General features: G+C 55.3%; 7 protein-coding genes across 7 annotated transcripts; 1 reads left to right on the top strand and 6 right to left on the bottom strand.

The window, feature by feature from the left end:
• Nucleotides 1-233: 233 nt before the first annotated feature.
• Nucleotides 234-551, bottom strand: ACA1_066950 (transposase; the record flags this gene model as incomplete). Its single annotated transcript, XM_004336619.1, has 1 exon — nucleotides 234-551. A coding segment is annotated over one exon (318 nt), but the record flags the coding sequence as incomplete, so codon positions are not given.
• Nucleotides 552-3,510: 2,959 nt separating this feature from the next.
• On the top strand, nucleotides 3,511-4,374 carry ACA1_066940 (uncharacterized protein; the record flags this gene model as incomplete). Its single annotated transcript, XM_004336618.1, has 4 exons — nucleotides 3,511-3,624; nucleotides 3,752-3,834; nucleotides 3,909-3,993; nucleotides 4,162-4,374. 4 exons carry the CDS (start codon nucleotides 3,511-3,513, stop codon nucleotides 4,372-4,374), a joined length of 495 nt encoding a protein of 164 aa, XP_004336666.1.
• A 1,112-nt stretch (nucleotides 4,375-5,486) lies between these two features.
• ACA1_066930 (ABC transporter, ATPbinding domain containing protein) lies at nucleotides 5,487-8,748 on the bottom strand (the record flags this gene model as incomplete). Its single annotated transcript, XM_004336617.1, has 12 exons — nucleotides 5,487-5,599; nucleotides 5,668-5,743; nucleotides 5,862-6,024; nucleotides 6,132-6,383; nucleotides 6,459-6,615; nucleotides 6,739-7,125; nucleotides 7,254-7,523; nucleotides 7,608-7,737; nucleotides 7,839-7,962; nucleotides 8,057-8,146; nucleotides 8,289-8,347; nucleotides 8,590-8,748. 12 exons carry the CDS (start codon nucleotides 8,746-8,748, stop codon nucleotides 5,487-5,489), a joined length of 1,980 nt encoding a protein of 659 aa, XP_004336665.1.
• Nucleotides 8,749-9,076: 328 nt separating this feature from the next.
• On the bottom strand, nucleotides 9,077-11,997 carry ACA1_066920 (protein kinase domain containing protein; the record flags this gene model as incomplete). The annotated part of the gene is made up of 13 exons (XM_004336616.1): nucleotides 9,077-9,148; nucleotides 9,249-9,339; nucleotides 9,441-9,611; nucleotides 9,677-9,731; nucleotides 9,804-9,855; nucleotides 9,929-10,069; nucleotides 10,147-10,316; nucleotides 10,403-10,575; nucleotides 10,658-10,737; nucleotides 10,835-10,952; nucleotides 11,046-11,355; nucleotides 11,450-11,778; nucleotides 11,903-11,997. The coding sequence occupies 13 exons, from the start codon at nucleotides 11,995-11,997 to the stop codon at nucleotides 9,077-9,079; spliced, it is 1,857 nt and encodes a 618-aa protein (XP_004336664.1).
• A 39-nt stretch (nucleotides 11,998-12,036) lies between these two features.
• Nucleotides 12,037-14,974, bottom strand: ACA1_066910 (serine/threonine kinase; the record flags this gene model as incomplete). The annotated part of the gene is made up of 12 exons (XM_004336615.1): nucleotides 12,037-12,273; nucleotides 12,364-12,492; nucleotides 12,584-12,700; nucleotides 12,888-13,087; nucleotides 13,152-13,321; nucleotides 13,404-13,609; nucleotides 13,713-13,819; nucleotides 13,919-14,015; nucleotides 14,107-14,358; nucleotides 14,482-14,645; nucleotides 14,712-14,799; nucleotides 14,882-14,974. The coding sequence occupies 12 exons, from the start codon at nucleotides 14,972-14,974 to the stop codon at nucleotides 12,037-12,039; spliced, it is 1,860 nt and encodes a 619-aa protein (XP_004336663.1).
• Nucleotides 14,975-17,808: 2,834 nt separating this feature from the next.
• ACA1_066900 (uncharacterized protein) lies at nucleotides 17,809-18,616 on the bottom strand (the record flags this gene model as incomplete). The annotated part of the gene is made up of 1 exon (XM_004336614.1): nucleotides 17,809-18,616. A coding segment is annotated over one exon (808 nt), but the record flags the coding sequence as incomplete, so codon positions are not given.
• Nucleotides 18,617-19,249: 633 nt separating this feature from the next.
• ACA1_066890 (uncharacterized protein) lies at nucleotides 19,250-22,531 on the bottom strand (the record flags this gene model as incomplete). The annotated part of the gene is made up of 12 exons (XM_004336613.1): nucleotides 19,250-19,326; nucleotides 19,403-19,520; nucleotides 19,649-19,784; nucleotides 19,880-20,005; nucleotides 20,082-20,125; nucleotides 20,236-20,313; nucleotides 20,758-20,834; nucleotides 21,092-21,427; nucleotides 21,466-21,518; nucleotides 21,696-21,779; nucleotides 21,815-21,952; nucleotides 22,251-22,531. 12 exons carry the CDS (start codon nucleotides 22,529-22,531, stop codon nucleotides 19,250-19,252), a joined length of 1,548 nt encoding a protein of 515 aa, XP_004336661.1.
• Nucleotides 22,532-22,915: the final 384 nt, after the last annotated feature.

Below are 22,915 nucleotides of genomic sequence, written 5' to 3'. Positions count from 1 at the left end.
CTCTCACTCTCGCCGGAGACTTTTTCGGGGCTTCATCAACTCTTGCGAGAAGAGCAAGGGCCAAACATCTAGGATTGTTCGCCAATGTCGTCTTCGTAATCTTCCCATTTGGAGTTTGGCGAAAGGATCTCGCCTCCCCGGTCCTGCCCCAGCGGCGCTGGGATTGCAAGTGGGTGGCTTGTGGCTCCAGATCGTGGTGAGGCGTCCAACTGCCTCTGGCGTCTCTTCGGGTTCTAGTCTTTGTTGCTGGCGGCGGCCACTATAGCGTAGGGCTCAAGTTTGCCCACGCAGCGTTCTGCATTCATGATGGCGACGTTTCGCGCGGCGTTGGCGTCACGGTCGATGGTGTAGCCGCACCAACGGCACTCGAACCACTTGGTCAGGTTCTTGCACATGGCGGCCTCAATGTGGAAGCACTGGCCGCAGGTGATGGTGGTCTGGTGTTCAGACACCAGGTGCACCCAAACGCCCATTGACTGGGCCTTGTGCTGGAGGTGTTGGCAGAACTTGTAGTGCGACCCACTGCCGGGACGGTAGACGGTAAAAAGACCATGGTTTCCACCCGCCCACCTCTTTTCACCCGTTTTCCACCTTTTGAGGTGGTGAAATGGTGCACAGGCACACCTCGGTGGGCAAAAGGTGGCAAACAACACCTACCGGTTTCACCTTTCGTGCACCTTGGTGGACAGAAGGTGGAAAGTGTGGTCTCAAGATCACCTTCAGCGCACCTTGACCAGTGAGGTGCGAAGGAAGGTGAAAACGGTCACCACTAGCCTGTCACACAGAGATGAAAAAAGACAATTTCTCTGCATATGTACACCTTTATACAGTAAAATACAACACAATTAAGTACATAATACTTGAGTGGCACTGGTATGGGCTATCCTCAACAGGTCACAATGTGTGACTCAGTGGCAGACATCTATACAGTGCTGATCACTCTGCACATGAGAACAGTGTTAGTCTAAATGATCAATAAATGGAGAGAAGGGAGGAGCCATACTAAGGGTCTTGGAGGCACTGGTAGCAGCTTTAATGGCTTGCTGCAAGAACTGATTTGCAGGAGCAGCCCAGTCTGGCAGATCACAGACACTCTGCTTGAGCTTGTCTCTGTTGTGGTGGATTGCTGCAGCATAGCGCACCACACCACTCCAAGGAAGCACAGCACCATTAATGGAGGCAAGCCATTCTTGTTTACCTGTAAAGACTTGCGCATGGTTAGTACACCAAAAATAAAGGGAAGAGTGAATGCAATCATACTGCCAGTAACACATGATACTGTTTGCTTTGGGGCCTCATGTGCATGTTTTGTGAGAACTCATCTTTGTTTGCTCTTCCAAGTTTGTGTGGGCGCAATCTCACAGACTGAGTCATCTTGGCCTGGGTTGGCTCATCTTCATCCACAACTGCCAGCTGGGTTGCAGAACGCCCTGTCGACCTGGCCTTGCCCAGTTCAAGTGACATGTCATCTTTGAGCATTGCTTCACATGTGGGTGGCTGGTGTTGTGTCATGGCATTGCTGATGTGACCAGAATTGCGCTCCTGCAGTGTTGATGAGGTACACAACCACAGTCTTTTATTGTTGCATCTGGCAATGGCCAGAAGCTTGTGTTGTGTCCCCAAATCACACTTGTGCTTACGCATGAGCACTTCCTCTGAAGACACTGCCATCACCAGTTGGCTGCAAAGCAACAATTTGAGCTCTGGGTCCTCCAAGTCCTCCAAGTCCTCGTGACTGAACAGTTGGTGTTGACTTGGCCAGCTTGGTGACCACATTGTATGAACCCAGGCCAGTGCACCACACTCCATTTGACTTCTGCAAAAGAGCATGCAGACTTGACTAACAGTTTTTGCACAAGAAGAAGATGAACAAAAACCAACAAACATACCAGAGAGCTTGCCTTGTGAGGCACTCATGGAGCCCACACCTCAACATCCTCTGGGTGCAGGTCAGGTTGGCTCAACTCTTCCCCCTTGTTGCCAATCCCACCAACCTGCACAAAGGGAAAAAAAGGTAAACAAAGATTCAAATGGGCCATGGTGTCATGGGATTGTACCTGCTCCTCTTCCTGCTCCTCTTCCTGCCTGTCTTCCTCTTTGTCTAGAACAAAAATAAAAAATAAAAGCAATGTATACCAGCGTTCATAGATGTGGCCCTAGCACTGCCTATTTCAGACAATTGGAAGATAAAGCAAATTATTAATCACATAGAAGCAAAATTATGTCAATGATTTGAAGAGCTGTGAGCATACCATGTTCAGAGGTGCAGATTGGTGTGCTACTGGTTCTCTTCATGTTGATGGTGGCAATTGATGGGGCTACTTTGCTGGGGAGCAAGAGTGGAATGCCAATCTTGTAGCCAGTAGACCTGGGTGGATATTTCAATATATTCCCAGTTTGTGGAGGTTCAGTGGATTGCCTGTGGAAGCAGGGTCAGTATTTCCTGGTTTGTGGAGGTTCTGCAGATTGCCTGACAGACCAGAGCAGCGTTTTTGAATATTTTTGAGCCAGTTAGTGAATCGTGTGAGCAGAACAAGACATTAAAGGAATGCAAGTGCAGATGGAGCAAGTTGGCTTCCTTTTTCTTTTCTTTTCTTTCTTTTTCCCTTTTTTGCTTTGAATATTTTGCATTCTTCATCTGCGGAACCCACATGCTTGGTTCTGCAGATGGAGGGAAGGAGAACTGGAGGCTGTTTGGAATATTTACTTTTGACTGCATGAAATGACCGCTCTGACTGAGGCATTTGAGGAATGCCACATATGTTGACAAGAAGTGGCCACAGAAAGCAGCCCAAGACAGCCCAATCTTCTTTTCCTTACCACCCTCAGTGACACCATGCACATAGGGCTCTTCAAGAGGCAGGGAGAGCTTTGCCCTTTGATTTAATAAAACAGAGTGGGCCTCTGTGCCTTGATTTGTGTGCTGTAGACAATAGAGTGCACAATTCAATGAGTATGTGTGTTCATTGCTTTCAATTAGCTTTCCATTTCACTAATCTCACCTTTCTCCAGTGGCCAAGCCAAAATGCCCAAAAATGGAGTACATTTCCTCCCCATTACTGTCCCCCCAATGGGCTAATTGTGCAACCCATGCAGGTATGGCAGCATTGCCAAGTATCATCACCCCAAGGAGCGCAGAAATGCAATCCATGCCCATCACCATATGTCAAATTGACCTTTCCCATTACTTACTTCATTTTGGATTTCTAATGCCCTCAAGGGCTGATTGTGAGAGGAAGCTTCATCATTATGCAGGGAAGAACAAGTGGAAACAGATTTGCAAGGACATAGCACAATGGTGTGGCCTCAAGATGGTATGTCATTGTGTGATTGTGTGATTGTGTGATCATGTTGCTAACATTGTTTATCAACTGATGTTGCTGCAGGTGTACCTGCCAAATCTTTGTAGACTGACAAGACATCATTGACATCAATGATCAACATCTCTTCTTCAGCAATCATGTAGAATGGTACTATGTTGCTGTAATCTGCATGTGGTCATTTAACAACATGCACAAGGGCTTTAAAGCCTACACAAATGACCCAGATGGCACAATCAACAACTTCTACCACTGGCTCTTTGCACACCAGATTGACTTTGCTTTCAACCCAGACAAGGAGCATGTGCTCCTTTTTCAAATCTTTTCAATGTACTATCACAGGAGGTAATCACGCCTCCTGCTTCCTGTTATGTTTTTGCGCCTACTCACTTTCTTTCCACCCCTTCCTTCATCTGCTTAGATACAAGCAGAAGCAGATGAAGGAGGAGATGCAAAGGAAGATTGCTCACAACAAGTATGAGGCAAGCTCTCCATTGACAACACTTGCCTTGAGGTATGTGTGTTGTGTGTAAAGCTTCTTTTATTGTTTCTCAATTTGTTTTCATGTTGTGCACAAGACCAGCACAGCACTGAATACAAGATGCATGTGGAAGAAGAGGAAGAAGAGAAAGAAGGAGGTGAGGCGGTTGCCAAGGCTGCCAGCCTCCTCATGGTACCTTCCTTTCTTTACTCTTTACTTGTGTGCCTGATGCTCCTCCTTTGTGTATTTTGTACACAGGAGGCGCATGGTCTCAATGCTGAGATGATTTTGGCACGTGCAACGCACATGCTTGGTGGCTCTGAAGGGCTTGTTTTGTTTGGTGATGGTCCAAACACCAAGGCCCTTGCCTTCACCATCAACAATGGCCCCAAGGTGCTCATTTGTTGGCGCTTCAACAAGTGCATCAATTGTCTCATTGTGTTCAAGCCAAGTGGCCAAATCCTCTACATGAGATGCACTGTTTATTGGTGCTTGAGGACCATCACCTACTTTGATGAAGCATACAGCTTCATCAAGAGACAGTATCCTCCCTGTCCTATCCTCTTGTTTTGAACATCTCACAATTCCTTCTTCTCAGTTGTGTTGCTGGGACAGGAGATATGGAGCTCTTTTGTCCCACATGCTACTTCAAGATGACCAATGCACTCTTCTTTGGCAGCCATGACCTGCTTGGGCTGCTCTTTGCTTTGCTCCCCTCACACAACCTTCAATAAACATTTGTTTGCATGGGGGGGACAGTATGGAGAAGCAAAGTTGGTGCGCAGATTGTGGGATATGGGTCACTCATTGTGGCTGGCACAAACAATCTCAATGCCATGTCAAGGTGGCCAGAGAAATGCATATGCTTGCTCTCTCTTTTTGAGCTAACCTCTACATTCATAAAAGGTTAAAAGCAAGGCTCATTCAGGAACAGAAGTGCAAGCAACATGGTCAAGCAGCAAGAGTGACAGCAGCAGTGAAGAGTGAAGAGCAAGCAAAGAGTGAAGAGCAAGCAAAGAGTGAAGAGCAAGCAAAGAGTGAAGAGCAAGCAAACACATGACCTTGTGTCATAACGCCATACTGGTTCCAAGTGTATAGCTACTTGTTTTGTAGCCTGATTTTTGCTCTACAAGAATACAGTCAAACGCAGTTGATTCCATGATGTCGGCCTGATTTAAAAAATAAATACACAAAAAATAATTCTTGAAAATTCAAAGAAAATCAGAAAACTCGCTTCAACGATTTTATAAAAATAAAGGCATATCTAGAATGATGGGCAATTATCGATCAAGATGATATATACAACGTTATGACCAACATCAGAAAGGTCAAAAAGTACCTGAATTAGACCCCTAAACCCTAAGAGACAAGACTGAGGAGGATCTCTTCTGGAAGCTACACCAAGAGCTCGAAGCAGACTATGTCTCCCCGAGCGATCCAGCCTCGCACTCTGAGAGGACCGCTGCCAGGTGAAGGTGTTCCTGGACTCATGCCCCAACAAGGTTGACTACGACAGCTTCCAGTCCTTCTGGCCCCCTCATCCCCCTCTAACGCCAGCGCTACTTCCCCCCCCCTTCCCTCACAAACCTCCGTGACTCCTCTTCCTCTCAACATAGCTTCACGAGCACACGCAAGTGGTTCTCTTTAATTTATATTTTAGGGGAGAGCAACGGAGAGCGGCAAGCTCAGTGGTAGACGGGCTTGGTTCGACTGCCAAAGCAGCGCTTGATGTAGTAGCCGAGCGACGGACGGTTTCGCTTGATCCAGAACATGGATAGGAAAATGATCACGCGCAACACTGGTGTACCAGCCAACAGTGAGTTATCATGTCCTTTGGCTTACATGAACAAGCTATGGCACACGTACGAAGATAGTAGCAGAACACGATGACGACGTTTTCCCAGGGGTTCTGCGGCCAGAGCTCGTCCAGCTTCTTCTCGTCCTGTACACCACACCCCCCGGCCCCCCAGGTGAGGTTCGCAATTATCTCGGGGAGGGGGAGGGGGGCTAGCGGTCACTAGAGAGAGAGAGGAGAGAGAGAGAGCGTAGGCGTTACGTACCTCTCCGCTGAGCCGGCCCTTGAACTCGTGGAGGGTGAGGCCGTTGATCATGTAGGACATGGGGTTGATCGCGTAGGCCCAGTTGTAGACCGGAGGCAGGTCGCTCGGCAGCACGAGCACGCCGCACGTCAGACCAATCACCACGCCGCAGAAACCGTAGGCACTGCAAACGCACAGACGACACACGCAGGAGAGATGGAGTAAGCAAGAGATGAAGACGGGGGAGGCAGCTAGCGAGGCTCTCCAGTAGCCCTGCGCCTGGTGACACACCTGTGCGAGTAGGACTCGTCCCACACGAGGGTGCAGGTGAGGATACGGGCGACGGAGATGAAGCACTGCGCGCCGAGGTAGTAGATGATGAAGGCGTACAGCCACCCGTCGAAGGAGTGGTCGAACGGCACGATCGGGTAAAAGATCGACGAGAAGGTGAGGGCGATGAAGAAGTATTTCAGCAGGTCGGTCACGATCGTCTCGGCGATGAACAGCGGTAACAGCCGGTAGTAGCCGTTATTCAATTCATGCCTACCCGGGTAATATGCGACACGGTCAGCGCACACACCGCACACATCGCAAAGCTGTCAAAGGGAAGAAAAGTACCGGAAGAATTCGTTGTCGGTGTACCACCTGTGGAGCGAGAAGGAGGGCAGATCGACGACGTAGAAGCAGCCGAGGAAGTAGGCGTTACGCAGGAAGAGGAAGTCCGAGGTCGAGATGTAGCGGAACATGAGCGCCGCCACGGTGGCCACGGCCGCGCCTGTTGCACGCCGCACACGCGAGAGGTGTGACCTCGTCAGCTACCCGGCGCATTGGGCGAGCGCACTTCGACAAAGCCTCCACAAAACATTGGTGTTGCACGCGGAGCGCTGCGATGGAGTACCGATGAAGAGGAGCATCCAGCTGTTGGCTCCGTCGCGCACGTTGATCAACATGCTGCGGTACATGAGCACCAGGAACTGCATGCTGATGGGGGCGCCCTGTTGCCCGTCATCGTCCTGGTTGAAGTCGTCATTGAGGAAGCTGTCGTCCTCAAGGCCCAGCTCGGGCAGGCCCTGGTCCTCCTGGAGCTGTGCGTACTTGCCGTTCTTCCCCTTGCCGGCCTGCTGCTGCTTCTTCTTGGCCGCCGCGCTCAGGTCGGCCTCCACGAAGCCCGAGGCCTTGCTGCTCTCCGGCGCATCGAGCGAGCTCTCTTCCTCCCCCTCCTCCGTGACCTGGGGCAGATCGCTCTCGTCCCACTCCGGGAACTCACCGCGGCACGCCAGGTCCACTGTAGTCACGCGCAGCAGCGCGCTCGGGTCAGTCTTGCGTTGACCCGGCTGTGTTGTGGTGTGTGTGTGTGTGTGTGTGTGTGTGTGTGTGTGTGTGTGTGTGTGTGTGTGTGTGTGGTACACGTACCCATGAAGTCGGCGGAGGACATGCCCTTGGGCACGACGAGGCCGTGGAGGGTGAAGAAGGCCTGGAGCTGCTGCTGCGACCCGAAGAAGAGCATGCGGCCCTCGTAGAAGAGCATCACGTGCGTGAACATCTGGAAGATCTCCTCGCGCGGCTGGTGGATGGAGGTGATCACCAGCCGGTTGTCCATCGCCAGCTCGCGCAGGAGCTCCATGACGTAGTAGGCTGAGTGCGCGTCCAGACCCGACGTCGGCTCGTCGAGAAACAGAATCTCTGGAGACCGCCATCAGCGAAACATGTGAGTGATGCGTGGCGGCGGTGGCTACCAATCAAAGAGTAATAATGAGGGACACGAACTGGAGTTTTTGAGGAGCTCGATGCCGATAGCCAGGCGCCGGCGCTCACCGCCCGAGAGACCCTCCTCTGTGTCGCCGATCATCGAATTCTTCACCTTGAGCAGGCCGATGGCACGCAGGACTTGCTTGACCTTCAGTTGTCCAATATTGAAGTGTTGTGTGTGGGTGTTGAAGTCAGCGTCATCACAACTGAGCGAGTGCTATGCACGTCACCAGAGCTCGGAAGGGGCACCCTCTGCTTCTTCTGCTGGTAGCTGAGCGTGCGCGGCAGGCCGAGCAGGGCGGAGAACATGAGGGCCTCCCACACGGTCAGGTTCGGGTGCAGCTTCTCGTGCTGCAGCACATACCCGAACTCCCTGTACGTTTAACACACACACGAAAGAGGCGTGGAGGAGTAAGATGAGAGTCCCGTAACAACCTGCGGGTACGCTGAGCCAAGGGCAAGGGAACCTGGCCAGCTTGGGTGTCAGGGGCTGACCGTCGACCACTACCGAACCTCTGATGTTGTAAGCCGAGTGGTCGGCATGGCCTGACACAGTCCTGAGGACAACCACGCGCACAAATAGGGATGGAGGATGAGTTGAATGCATGAAAGGTACAGAAGAAGAAGAAGAAGAAGAAGAAGAAGAAGAAGAAGAAGAAGAAGAAGAAAGAGCGAACACAGAAGGTAGTCGCTACGAACCTGATGAAGGTGGTTTTGCCACCACCAGAGGGACCGAGCACCGCCACCATCGCCGGGGCCTGTAATTACGGTGGGGTCAGGTGAGTCGCCTATTGTACTTATGAACAAAAAACTCACAATAAATAAATGATAAAAATTCAAAGTATAAAGCAGACGCAGCCGATCTGTTATTGCATTGAGACAAGGGGGGCTAAGGGGGTTCATGGACCTGAAGTTTGCCATTGAGGTCGCGTAGGATGTGCTTGGGGGCGGCCTTGGCACCACCACACCAGCCCTGGAAGGTTGAAGGCGGAATGTAGACATTCAGGTGATTGAATTCGATCGCCGAACCTCTGGCTCCGGGTGTTGACGCCAGGCTCGACGCTACGGACGACGAGGCCGAAGAGGAGAAGGCCGACGGGGAAGATGAGCCGACGCCGCTTCCCGCCCCTCCGTCATCGAGATGGTCGATGTCCTCCATTTCCCCTGAATCGGTGCGCATTCGAACCAATTCACTTCCCTCTTCCTCCTCGAAGTCGTGCGGATCCATACGTCCTCTTTCTCTCTCGGATCGCTCTATGTGGTTCGTGTGGCCGAGACGTACGAAAGGGCAAAGATGAACGCCGAAATCAGATCAGATCAAAAGAAAAAACGGCGTTCCAAACATTCCGAGAATGTCGCCGACGCGTCGGAGCTGCGGAGCGCCAGGGATTGGCAGCCCCGCGAAGAAACCGGGGCAGCGTGACAACAGCATTTAGCACTGGGCCGTTGCAGCCAGACGGGTCCGCGTGGCCCCACAGTTAAGGTGGTCAGTAGCGCTTACTGTCGAGAAGAGCTTCGATCTGCTTCACCACAGCCCTGAAAGGTGGTCGTCTCTGCGGCTGTGTTCGAGCACACGCAGAGACATGTAAGCCTCAATCGACGCAAAACAAAACATCGCCACCTACACCGACAACGGCAACGAGTGGAGGGGATACGAACGTTCGGGTCCCAGCAGTCTTGGATGAGATCAGCGAACTCGGGCGGGCAGTTGCCCGGGATGGTTGGTCGGAGGTTGTCCTCGATGATCGCCCTGTGATCGATGCGGTACACGAAGATCACAGATCACGGGTGTGAGTTAGGCCGGCATTCGGGCTAAAAACTACAACGTCGACATGCGGGGCGGGTGGGTACCTCTGGCAGTCCTTCTCCTGGAAGTAGCCGTTGCGCTGGAACCGCTCCCAGTACTCGTCGAGGAAAGGCGTCTGGCGCGAGGCCATCTCCCACAGGACGATGGCGAAGCTGTAGATGTCGGCTCGCTCATCGTACTCGAGCTGCTCGAAGTTGAGCACCTCCGGAGCCAACCTTGGGGGGAGGCATGTGAGCAACTAACGATCCAGGGTTTCCAGAGCAGGAGAACGTCTATCTACCATTGCCATGTTCGAAGCGCTTCGTAGAGCTTAGGATTGACATGCCGCGCAAGCCCTGCGAGCAACGAACGTGAGATGTGCACTGCCGCGGGGCCGAATCGCAAGTCAAAGCAGAGCGCATGCGTACCAAAGTCGCCGACCTTGGCCAGAACCGGTGCCGTCACGTCCATGCTCACCAACTGCAGGTTGGGGGGAGGGAGAATGGGGCGTCAGCACATAGTCATCACACTGGTCGGGGAGGGGACACCGTACGAAGATGTTGGGCGAGCGCAGGTCGCGATGGACGATCGGAGGCTGGAAGGAGTGCAGGTGCGACAGGCCCTTGGCGATGTCGAGCGCTATGCGCCAGCGCAGCGACCACGGGATCTTGTCGTCCGGCACCGGCTCGTCTCCCTACAGAGAGAGAGACCCGCGAGAGCGCACACGTAAGGATCTAGCCAGCTGGGTCTGGGAATGTGTAGAATGCACACCTTCTTGAGGCAGGCGCTGGGGAAGAGGCCCTTCTCGCAATAGGAAGTCTCCACCTGGGCCAAGCCGGTCTCCTCGTCCTCGCTGACCACCACCACACGGTCGCCCATCACCAGCGGCAGCATGCGCTCGTGCTCCGTGTCATCTCGCCCGAACCCAGATAGGAGGCGACCTACACGCGCCGTTGCCAGAATGCATCATACGGAGAGGAATGTCAGGAATGTCACACAATGCGCGAAGGGTTAGGGTGTGGCGTACGTTTGCGGAGGGAGAGGGGAAGGTTGTGGGTGGAGTGGTTGCAGCGAACGGTGCCCTTCTGGCGGCTGTTGAGGAGGCGGTGGAGGTCGCCCTTGGGCGCGTACTCCATCACCATTGCCAGAGGGTTCATCTGCACGCCATAGAGGCTCACCACGTTGGGGTGGTCCAGGCAGCTGCCGCCCAAAAACACCACACCAAGTCGCGGTCAGACAACAACAATCAAAATCTTTTGATGAGAGAGCGACAACAGCTCACCTCATGATGAAGGCCTCGTGCTTGAACTCGTCGAACTTCTTGATCCTGTATTTGGCCTCCTCCTCTTTCTCCAGTCCTGTCTGTGGAGGCGAGACCAGGTGAGAGTGAAGATGAGTGACGCACAGGTCAACCGAGCCACACTCAGCGGCGCAACACTCCGCGATGAGGAGGTCATACCCGCTCGTGGAGCTGTTTGACGGCCACCGCCTTGCCGTGCCAGAATCCCTTGAGCACGGCGCCGAAGCCTCCCTCGCCGATCTTGCACGCGACCGTCAGCTCCTCCGGCAATACCGTCCTGTTGGTTTGTTGTTCACGCGACTCAATGTCAGCATACCGTCCCAGAGGGGAACAGAGTGGTTTGTTTTTGTTTTTGTTTTTGGGAGAGTACCGAACAGAGGCCATGGCCACGTCGGGAGCGATGAGAGCCAGCGGCAGCTGGTGGCCGTCGCAGTTGACCACCTTGCGCCCCTTCATGGCCGCCTTGACGGCCTTGCTATAGGGAATGCAGTGCATCGTCATCTCCGACCCGTCCAACGACGACGCCGAGCGGAGCTTCCCCTTGCCAGCCGCCGCTGCATCGTCAACGGCGGCGGCGGCCGTAGTGCCCGCCTCCTTGTCGACAGTCGACGGAATGTCGGCCGGGCCTTCTTCGTCCTCCTCCGACAGCCAATAGGGAATGAGCTTCCGCGTCTCGAGGCCTGGCCACGTGTCGACAACACACAATCAGCCGCAACTCATGACACACACCGCACATGCGCACACGCGCGTTGGCGAAAAATGAGAGCAACATACCGGCAAAGCCCGCGAAGAGGGTGTCGGTGATGTAGACCAGCTTCTCGAGGAGGGCCACCACGCCGCCTTCCGTGGACTGCGAGCTGGAGGAGGCAGATGACGAAGAAGAGGAAGAGGAGACGGCAGAGAGGTCGGTGCTCAGTTCGTCCTTGTGACCCCGCATGAAGAACACGAGCTCGTTCTGCGGCTCGGACTTCTGCTCGAAGAAGGCCCGGACGAGGCACGGGTTGCGGGTCGCAGAGTCACCGTCCACCGTGTGATCGTGATCGCCCTTGTTGGTGCTGGTGATGAACTCCATCACGAAGCCCGTTCGCCATGCCGCGATCAACCTGTGTACGCACACAACACACAACGTCCGTGATGTGACGCCACACGCACGGCGTCGACACATCGTCGCCGTCAGCCATGCACACGTTTGTCTGTGGCGTGTTTCCCAGAAAGCCCAGTGCGTACCTCGTCTTCGGAACATGCAATATGCGGACCATCAGACGAGCAAAGAGACCGACGGGGATGAACGACAGCAGGTAGCGCCTACCGAACGCGATCATGCCACGACCTGCAGGCCGTCGACGATCCGCATATGATGTTCAGGTCACGTACCGCACGAGCACACGGATGAAGTGTGGTGGAGTGCGAGGTGTGTGCGGTATGTGCGTACCAGCCCTGGCATAGTAGGAGGTCCACTCGCGATCGAGCGCGTCGGCGGGACACTCCTCAGGCAGAAGCGATGGGACGATGATGTCGGCGCCCGTTCGCTTCTCGGCCTTGGCCCTCTCCTCCTCGCTGGCCGACAGTCGCCTGGCGATTCTGATCTTGAACGCGATCTGTGTGCCCCCGAGACGAGATTGTGAGAATAAATGGTTTGGTAGACAGATAAGGCCACTCCACACCACGACTATGACGACGAGACGGACCTGGAATCGCTCGAAGATGCGGAGGAGCAACGGGTGCAGATAGCGCGGGAAGTCGAGCCAGACCCAGTGCAGCTGCTTTTCGTTGAGGATGCCATTGCGCACCCACTTGTTGCTGAATGACACCACACTCTGCGCAGCAGATTGAGTGCGGGCGCGTTGGCATGGTGAGCTCGTGACGTTAGCACTGTGAGAGCGCTCCCAGGGGGCCTAAGAAAGATACCTTCATGACGGAGGCCAACCACTGCGGGTTGATAATGACCAAGTCCCGCAGGCCGCCGAAGGCCTCCTCGAAGTGAATGAGCAGCCCCACGTCGTGGAAGAAAGACACCATCACGTGCTACGCCAGACACACGCGACACACGACACACGACACACGACACACGACACACGACACACGACACACGACACACGACACACGACACACGACACACGACACACGACACACGACACACGACACACCACCGCATGCTAGTGTCAGTTCTCCGGAGTCAGATGCAGAGAGAGTTGTGCAGCAATGCACGTACCATGTCGGCAGACGAGGTGATGCCACAGTTGCGAGCCACCCGGTCGAGGTCGTCCCAGGAGATGAAGTTGAGGGGCTGGTCGGTGGTCACGCCGCCAGAGGACCATAGGTCCCCTTTGCCCTCCTTCTCGGTCGACGACACCACCGCGGGAAGGTCCGACGTCGACTGAACCGCGCGCAGATTGCCGCGCGACGATCGACCTGCGCACGTTGTCGCGGGTCAGCCGACACTAAAAAAGCGAAAGCCAAAGTGCGTGTTACGTACCGTTACGCATGTTGATGATGGCGTTGTAGAAGCGGTGGTAGGAAGTGGGAATGACAGCTCGAAGGAAAGAGTGTCTCTGCGCGATCGAGATCATCTTCTCGACGAGCTCCGGCAGGCCCGCCCCCGTGGCACTGCTGACGAACACCACCTCCCGGATATTCGAATCTTGCCTGTGTCGCAGTCAATTGTCAACGGGTGTGAACGGAGCTAAAATAATGACGACGCACAGAAATGCGCCTTTTAGGTCCGAACCTTTTGAGCTGTCGGGCGAGGTTTTGGAGGGCGTCGGTGTCGACGTCCGGGTGGTCGATGTGTGTGCCGACCAGGAGTATGGGCGTCTCGAGCCCCTTGGTCGACACCCGGATCTGGTTGACCCAGTACTTGATCGACGCCGTGGCCTTCTCGCCCTCAGCCGCGTTGAACACCACCAGGTAGATGCTCCTCGCCGTCAGGAAGAACTGTTGTATGGCGAAATAAATCGGCCCAAGCGTGCATGAGCCTCCCATCACAATCGCGAGCGAGCGAGCGACGTCGGGGGGGAGGACTTCAGCCTATTCGCACCTGATGCGTGGGGTAGAACACCTCCTGGCCTCCGAAGTCGTAGGTCTGAAATATGACATTGGCTCGCTCCCGCCTCTTGGACTTGCCCTTCGACTGTGTGTTTTGAGCTGGATCGCGCCACCATCATCAACACCACGCACACGAAAACCCCGAACGTATGAGCAAACGGCCGTGGGACCAGCACTGGCTGGGAGGGTGGCGCGTACCAACGACGGAGATCTCCTTTCGCTTGGCGTAGTGTTCGGTGGACAACTCGCCCAGGGCAATGCCATCTGTGCTCAGTGTCCGCATGAACGTTGTGGCCTGCGCGCACACGTGAAGAACATTTCAGGTGATCGTGAGAGGAGACAAACACGAGACCGGTGGGCGTGGACGTGGACGACGTGTTGCGCACCTGCGATTGCCGCTCGCTGACCTTGACGGTGATCTTGGAGTCGGATGTGTAGTGGAGCTGCCCGCTGAAGAAGATGGCCGACGAAGAGGACGAGCCCGCGGCGAGTGAGGTCGAACTGTGCATGGCCGACGGCGCCGAGTGGGCCATGAACGCCTGCAGGGCTTGCAGCAGGGACGTCTTCCCCACGTTCTCCTTGCCCACAAACAGCAGCTTCACCCGTCGCCAGGGCTCTCCCTTGCTTTTGTCCAACTCCTACCGACCATCAACCCCATCAGCAACTGTGCGTGTGCGTGTGCGTGTGCGTGTGCGTGTGCGTGTGCGTGTGCGTGTGCGTGTGCGTGTGCGTGTGCGTGTGCGGTGGGTGAACGCGGTTACCCGCAGATAGGAGAGGAGGCCGCTGAGCTTTCCCTTTCTGATTTCAGCAGGGATGCTCTCGAGCGGGTTGGCATCGAGCAGGAGCTTCTTGAGATTGCTGAAGTGGCCCAGGTAGGTGGGCAGGTAGGTCAGCTCATTATGCGAGAGGTCCAACCGCTCCACTCCTGCGCACAGATGTGGGGTGAGACACGAAGAGCGGTATTATATACAATGAGTGTCGGGACCGCTACCGGAGAAGTATTTGACCCATCGGGGTACTTTCTTGAGTCGCTTGTTCGACAGGTTGAGCTTCTTCAACCTCTTCAGTTTCTTGACGGCCTGTATTTAGCATTTGAAGAAGAAGAGGTGTTGTGGGGGTTTGGTCAAGTGGGCTGTTGGGAATGCGAGGATGAGAACGTACGGCCTGGGTGGGAATCGCGCCGTGCTCCAACAGAGCGACGATGCCCTCCGTGTTCTTCCGAAGCGCACACAGCTCGATTGGACCCTGGACCATCGACGACGAAAGAAGGAATGTCAAGAATGCGCAACTTTAGCTTGGGGAGTGGTCACTCGCGTGCTATTCTCCTCTGGGAGCTCAATGTACCTCCTATCGATAGAAAAAGGGAAGAGGAGTAAGCTGTCGGTCAGTGTGCATAGCAAAAGGAAGAAATGCGCTGATGAGAGAAGGAAAGAGGGCGCAAGACGCACCATCGCAACGCCCATTTCCTGATGGCGTCCCACATCCGTTGCCAACAGGTAACCGATTAGGATTAGGAGAAGGAGAGTAGGAAAATGAGGGTAAGAAGCGAGGCGACACATTCACGCGACACACAGCTTAGGATGTCGACATCGACACGCTAGCCTATTGATGGAGGCGCTTGCACGCGTACCCTCTGAAATATGGAGAGAAGGTGCGGAGCAAAATAGAGGGTAAGGCTCGGAGTTAGGTGGGGGATACAGCAGTCCGAGGTAATAAGTGCGGGCCGTACGGTCATCGGGAGAATGTTGGGATCGGCGCCGTTGTTCAGCAGGTAGCGAATCAGCTCCACCGAGCCTCTCTCGCACGCAGCATGGAAAGGCGTCTCCATCTGATGACCAACCATCACCGCGGAAACACGTGTGAGAACAAAACTGCCCAAATTGCCAAAAGGAGGGCATCGCGCATACCGTCTTTGGTGGCGAGAGCGGAGGAGGCGATTGTGGATAAGAGATGCATGCATGAAGCGAGGGGTGAGTCACAAGCTGTTGGGGTATTCATCACGACAGCGGCAAAAGGCCCGTACCATCTGTGAGGCGACAGAAAACGGAGAGTGAGTAAGTGTCTTGCACGCATGAAACTGGGGGAGGGAATGGGTGCAGCTTCTACGTACATCCTAAAGGAGACGAGTAACGATGACAGGGGCAAATCAAAAATGAAGGTGCGAGGGTAAGCTAATGAGTTCGTATAGATTGCCCGGCAATCAGCAAAGGCGAACACGTACAGTCTGCCGAGGGGGGTAGAAATGACCCGATTAGCCTTTGCTTCGACATTAGCGATATTGTGCGGGATTGGGTGGGTACCATCTAATCGGGGAGAGGTAACGATGCGGGTCACCAATCAGAAAGAGGAAAGGGAAAAGAGGAAAAGAAAGGTTAGACGAGAACGAGATCGACAACTGAGCGAGAAAGCAGAGGCAAGGCCGTACGCTCTGCAGAGGATAGGAGGAGACGAGAGAAAGAGAGAGAGAGAAGTGGTGTTTGTCAGCGAAACCGTTCATTACCTGCAGCTCGCCGAGGGGGGAGGGGAATCGTACATCATCCTGCGTACGGAGGCGCCGAGTTGAAGGAATCAATGTAGGGAAGGAAGAGCCGGAAGAGACGGATCGTGAGTGATTACGCCCAATTGGTGTTGACGATGGCCATCGAGAACAAAAACGTACCAGCTGCACACACGGGAGAGGAGAGAATGGTTAAGAAATCGGAACAAAGCAGGTAAGCCCTAAGGGAAGTACCGTTTGAAAGTTCCACTAAGCGACGCGCATCAGATAATCATCGCACGATGCCACACGCGCAGGCGTTCAAGCGCACAAACAAACAAGTAATGGAGAGAGAGAGCAAGGGTCAGTGTTTCAAGAGCAGGGGTGCGATCAGGCTACCGCTCCAAGTGATGCCCTCCCGCCAGCCACGCGTCGAAGCCACTTACTCTCTGTCGTTGAAAATGTGAGAAAACGGGCCATCATGATGATAATAATAAAAGACGATAATAACAATGTTGAATGGAATGCGAAGGCGTTGCGTACCCTCTGTAGAGTGGGGCGACACCGCGGATACAATTACGTGATTGAGGAGAGACGAGTTTTATGGTCAGATGTGTCACCACCGGGAAGACGTCCAACATGACGACAAACACTGTGCTACGTACTCCCTATGTGATACATCACAACAGATACGTCACACGGTTAGCCAATTTGCATGCTGCGCTTCGCCTGTGGGTGTCGGTACAGTTTCGGCGTTGACATCGGCTCCCTTTTCCACCAGCAGACGGACCACGTCCAGCCTGCCTCGCTCGCATGCCAGATACAGTGGTGTCTAACCAAAAGAAAGAAAGAAAAGAATTAGCGCCAACCCAAGCGAATTGGGACATGACGCGACACTCGCAGAGAAGCTCCGCGCGACGGACGGAAACGAAGCACGAGAAGGGTGGGAGCACGTACGCGCTGAAGGCAGTTACAATCGGTGGTGGCAATTCGAGTTTCCAGGAGGAGAAGTAGTAGTAGGGGAAGAGAACGGTCGGAGTCAGTGTGGGTGTGGGTGTGTGTGTGGTGTGGTGTGGGAGGGGTCAGAGTGCTTACCTCCTGCGTGGGTGTAGCAACACCAGAATAGATAAGAGAACACAAGAACAGATACAAATGCACGAGTGGTGGTTAGTAGTTGGCTCAGTTGTGGCGCTGCTCCGGCTAGCCTCGCGAGAGGCGAGTGGTCACAGGTGCCGCCTGTGCGTCCCGGGAGCGAGGTCGCGGGAAGGCCAGCCGGCAGCGTACCATCTCCTGCTCCGGAGAGAAGGCACCACAAGCCCGTGATGATCAGTTATGGCCCAAAAATAGCAACAAATAACAAAAGAGATAAATAAAAAATACAGGAGGAGATAGCATGACCAAAAGCGTCGATAGGGCAGAAATGCCCGCCGGGGCCAAGAAGAAGAACCAATGCGTTCACCCGTGAGTTCACCAGGCCCCGGTGTGCCCACGTCCACGAGGGGCGGGATGATGAAGAAAAAGAAGGAGAAGGGGAAGGAAAGGGATTTTGGATGGGGTAGTACCTCCGTCTGGTAGAGGTGGTTGACGTCGGCCCCGAGGCTGATGGCTTCGGCTACGCGGTGTGGGTCGTCGGCGAGGATGGCCCGTTGCAGCTGTCGCAGCCGCGGGGTCTGCTCGTCGGCCCGCAGCGCCTTCTTGTTGTTCATCTTCTTGTCGTCGCCCTCGGGCACCACCTTCTTGCTTGCACCTCGGCCGCCGCTGCTCTGGCTGCTGCCTAACTTGACAGTGGTGCCGATGGCGCTCACGCTGCTGAGCAGCTCCTTCCCCTTCTCCTTCTTCGTTCGCTCTACGTCATCTTTGCTGTACTGCACACCCCGCTGCTGCCCCTTCTTCCCGCTGCCGCCACCGCCACTATTCATCTCCAACGTTGTTGTCGTTAAAGTAGTCGTCGCGGCGGGCTTGTTGTTCACATCCACCGGATCGAAGCGCAGCTGCTCCTTGGCCTTTTGCTTTCGATCGATGCCGCGCCCGCCCAGCGCAGATGCAGAGGATGAGAGGGATTTCACGCGACTCGCCTTTACCTTCATCTTCTTCGTCTTCCCATCCGACCCCAACGTCGCCGTTGTGTCCTCCTCCTCCTCCTCTTCCCCGTTTTTGAGCGTCGTCGTTTTCGATGCAGATGACTTGCTGCTGCTGTCCATCTTCTTCTTCTTATTCTTCCTTTCGTTGTTTTCTATGTCTGCCTCCGCTGAGAATACGAGGCTCCGCATTGTCCGTCGGCCTTGGACTCCAAGTTGCTCTCCGTCGCCACCTCTCGAGCCGGTTGTGATGGTGATAGTTTGATTTGTTGTGCTACTCGGCTTGACCTCCGCGCCAGTCTCTTCCTCCCTGCCTCCTCCTACATCCCCCAACTCCTTCATGCTATTCCGCCTTTGGTGCTTCTGCTTCTTCTGCTGGTGCTGGTGATGGAGTTCGTATCCGCCGCTTTTGCTTTCGCCTTGGTCGTTGCTATCGTTTTGTGTCGTCGCCTTGTCACCCCACCCGCCGCTCTCCTTCATTCTTTTTGGCTCTGTCGCGGCTTCGTTCTTTTTTCTTTCCTCGGCACCCGTTCGTTGCCGGATAAACTCGCCTTGGTTCTGGGCCAACCCGCACAACCCCGCGCTCGCTCACGAGCGACCACGCAACCCGCCCACCACGCCGTGGCTGCGCACTGCGCACAGATCGTGGTCAGGCGGTAGTGTGCCCTGGAACACTTGAGGCAAGGTGGACCGCACTCAAAAAGATCAACACTTGCCAACACCTCTCCGTGTGGGAAGGGGGTCGGTCATGGCCTGTGTTATCAGCAGAGCGACAGGGGAATCTCAATTTTCCGTTGCTGGCCGGAAAATGGTGGGGCTGCTAGCCAACGGCAAAGACAACCTAAACAAGGTAAAGGCCCGCGCCGGATGCGATTGGTTGTGGGCCGGGTTGATTGGCGGGGTAATTTGGGCGAGGAGCTGTTCGCTGTCTCCTGGTGGTGGGCGCTCAGTTGGGGGGTTGAGTATTCAGTGCATCTATTCGAACACTGGGAGGGCCTGGTAGCTGTCGTGCACTGCCCCATTGTCGCTGCGACGGCAGCAGAAGAAGCACGCTGCGTGGCAAGTGCGGGGAAAGACGAGTGAGGACATTGTTGAGCTCAACAGAGAGAGGGAGAATAGGGTTTTGACCTGCAAAGCATGGGAAGACGCCTCGCTTGAGCCAGCAGAAGTACGGCAGGATGACAAACGCATTGGCCGAGCCGAGCAACGAGACCAGCCCCACTGTCGCCCACCGCAGTTCCGGTGGCTGGCGCGCGCACACACACAAGAGGTCAGACTTGGATCATTGGGGGCCTCCAAAATCATGATCACGATCAGCGCGCACAAATGGGCTGGTGACTAGCACTATGCCCAGGCAGAGTGTGGGAAACGTACACACTTGTAGTCGGAGTAGAGCCAGAGGACGCCCCACGAACAATAGACGATCCAGAAGAAGGAGCCCACAAAGGCGATCATGTTGCCCAGGACCATCAGCCGCTTTCGCCATTTCGGCTTGGCCCACACCTCCCACCTGAACGCAACGACGCATGAGGCACAGCGTCATCATCGTATGCACACTCGCGCCCAACACAAAGCAAGAACAAGCGAAGGAGAGAGGGCAATTACGAGTTTCGTGGTGGCTTGGTGATCTTGTAGATGCCATACGGCAGCTGGAAGGAAAACACGAAGCCGTGTATGAACAGGGCAATGGCTGCGACCAACAGCCACAGCTTCAGCGGTCGCTGGCACACACTGCACGCGCGTGCCCAGAAAGCCATGATCAACGGCGTTGTAACGAAGGCGCACAACAAAGTGAGAGCCCTCGCACCTTTGGAAGAACGCGACGTCAATGTACACGATGACTGCCGCCAGCTGCAGTGTGTGGAGACAATGAACAAGAAGGTGAGCGGGGTTTCCTTTTGCCGTTAATGGGGAATGGGGAAGGAGAAGGACAGCAGACGAAGGTGAGGGTGGAGCGGCACCGCAAAGGAGAAGAGGGCGCCGGTGGCTGGATAGATGAAGAAGTTGAACACCCGATAGCTTCGCTGCTTCTTTATCCGCTGTACATCATCTTCCAAGGGCGAGCACACCTTCATCTCTCTCTCTCTCAGCCAATTCTTGTGGACGTGAAATCCCGTATTATCTTGCATTCAGGCATGTGCGTGGCGGTAACGGCGAAACATCACAAATGGCGAGCAGCGGATGTGAGAAATGGAGACGCGATTTCGAAAATAGAAATTTGTAGTACAAAATCAAGTACCAAATCGTTAGGAATGAGTTGAGCAGGAGGAGTCTGTCGTTGAGGTCGGTGCACTACCCACCCTGAGGCGCAAGTCCTGCCGCTGCCACTACCAATAATGCAATAATGATTGATTTATCGGTAATGGACAATAAAAAAAATTATAACACACCAAAATAGAAAATAAATAATTTACTCCTTCCTCCGCGTGAGACAATGTAATTACAACAGTTGGGGTGTGGGTGTGTGTGGAAGCGAAACTGACGAGGATCGTCAGAAGGAGCCTGTCTCCTCCACGCTCTTGGTCGGAGACGTCGATGTCGAGGTCGACCCGGGGAGTGGCTGGTGTGGCGGCGAGGATGACATTGTGGTGGCGGTCGTCGTCGTAATGGCGGTTGGGCTATTGGTGGTGGCTGCCGCAGTCGTGGTCGTGGCGGTCTGCTGGAATCCGCCGCCAGGCGCGGCCTGGACGAGGAGTGAAGGCAGCGTGGGGATGGAGGGCAGTGTCGAGATGGAGGGGAGGGAGTGGATCTGCGGTGGCAGGGAGGACGACGAGATGGAGGGGATGGAGAAGCTGGTGAGCGCGGTGGCGTTTGTACAGTGCGAGCAGGGGCACGGGGCGGCCACTTGTGGCAGCGAGAAGATGACATAGGACGACCCGGGCGAGCCCGAGATGGGCGCCGAGAGCGTGGCCTGCCCTGCGCCCGGCGGGGCCGCGGCGAACTGCATGCCCGGCGGGATGGTGAAGGGCGAGGAGGCCGTCGAGGTGGGCGACGTCGAGAGGGAGGAGGAGGACGAGCCGAGCGAGCTGTGCATGCCGGGTTGCGGGTGCGGCGGCGAATGAGCGCGTCCATGACCGCGATGCGCGGAAGAGAAAGAGTGATCAGGATGGTTGCCGTGTGAAATCTCTATGGGCATGCCAGATGATGATGATGCTGACGATGATGAAGCAGGAGAGGAGGAGTAATCGTACTCCTCTTTCCTTTCCTGCTCCTCTGCTGCGCCTCGGGGGAGGAGTGGATTGGACTTGATGAGCACGCTCTCGTCCTCCTCCATGCAGCTCACGTTGATGTTCTCGCTCGCCGCGTCAGAGTCTCCGTGGGGCAATGGGGGGTCAAGTCAGCCAAAGTGAGAGGTAATGGTATGAATTGGCCGAGTGCGGCGACCGTACCTGTGGTCATGCGCTGCAGAAATGTGTAGCACTGTTGTGTGGCTCCGCGTGGTCCCTTTCGGTTGTATTTGATGTTCGGGAATGCCCTGGTGATCGGTTGCTGATCAGTACTTGCTCTGCACCGAACGGGTAGGGTCGAGAGGGGAGGTACCGTTTGACGATCTTGCCGAAGAACGTGTGCGAGATCTTGGGCTCCACGCCCTTGTTCTTGCACACCCGCATGAAGTGGTTGAAGACGTCCCGCTTCGACGTGAAGCCGTTCGTCCCCACCCGGTAGTTGGCCCGCAACCTGTGCATCCGCGGGTGCGCACGCAAAGAGCCCAGACAGAGGCGTGTCAGAGCGGACAACCACTAACCCGGAGTTAACAACCGCCGCCGGACATTTCTCGAGCCGGCCAATCGCGAACACGCAGATAACAACGCCAGGAGCGCGGTTATCCTGATGGGATGGTCGCGCGCACACTCGCACGAACGTGACACAGCAAACACGCACACGCACACGCACGCAGCACTCGCGGAACAGCATGTTCCACACAGAGACCAGCCAAAGCAGACAAGAGGTGGAGAGGCAAGGGTGAGAGGTATACCATTCGATGGCCTCCATGACCATCCGGCGCTTCTGTAGCTCCTGCATGACGTTGACGACGAACTTCTCCTTCTCCTCCTCGGACATGCCGCGATCGGGCTGACTGCCCACGGCCAGGGCCTCCATGCCCAGCACCACCTCGCCGCTCCCCGTGAGCCCGCCCTCGCCCAGTTGGGCGCGGCCCAGTCCCGCCGCCGACGGGTAGGGCAAGGGCGACGAGGCCGCCGACGACGGCGCCGACGAAGGCGTGAATGGCGATGAGGGCTGGGACTGGAACGCCATCGCAGCAGAGAGGCCAGGTGGCGTGGCAGAAGAAGGGGAGGTGGAGGTGGAAGAAGATGCACCCGAAGGTGTTGGGGTCGATGGTTGTGGAAAGTAGTGGTGCTGGCCCGCAACTGTGGGAAAGGAGCCGCTGCCGCTGAGCAGAACGTTGATGTGCTGCTGCTGAGGCTGCTGAGGCTGCGGCACGACCAGGCCAGGTCCAGGTCCTCCAGGGCCACCACCGCCACCGCCACCACCGAGCTGGGGCTGTGGGTGGAGGTGAGGGTCAGGCGGTTGTTCCATCCCAAGCGTTTCGTTTTACGACAGACAATACGCCTCGTCTAAGAGAGAGCCGTGCCGCGGGAGCGCAAGGGGTCACATTAAAGCAACCAAATTACGTGCCAC

Source organism: Acanthamoeba castellanii (assembly GCF_000313135.1).
Source record: "Acanthamoeba castellanii str. Neff unplaced genomic scaffold scf7180000084600, whole genome shotgun sequence".
NCBI lineage: Eukaryota > Discosea > Longamoebia > Acanthamoebidae > Acanthamoeba > Acanthamoeba castellanii.
Note: the sequence above shows the minus strand (reverse complement) of the source record. Positions and strands in the feature narration are given on the sequence as shown.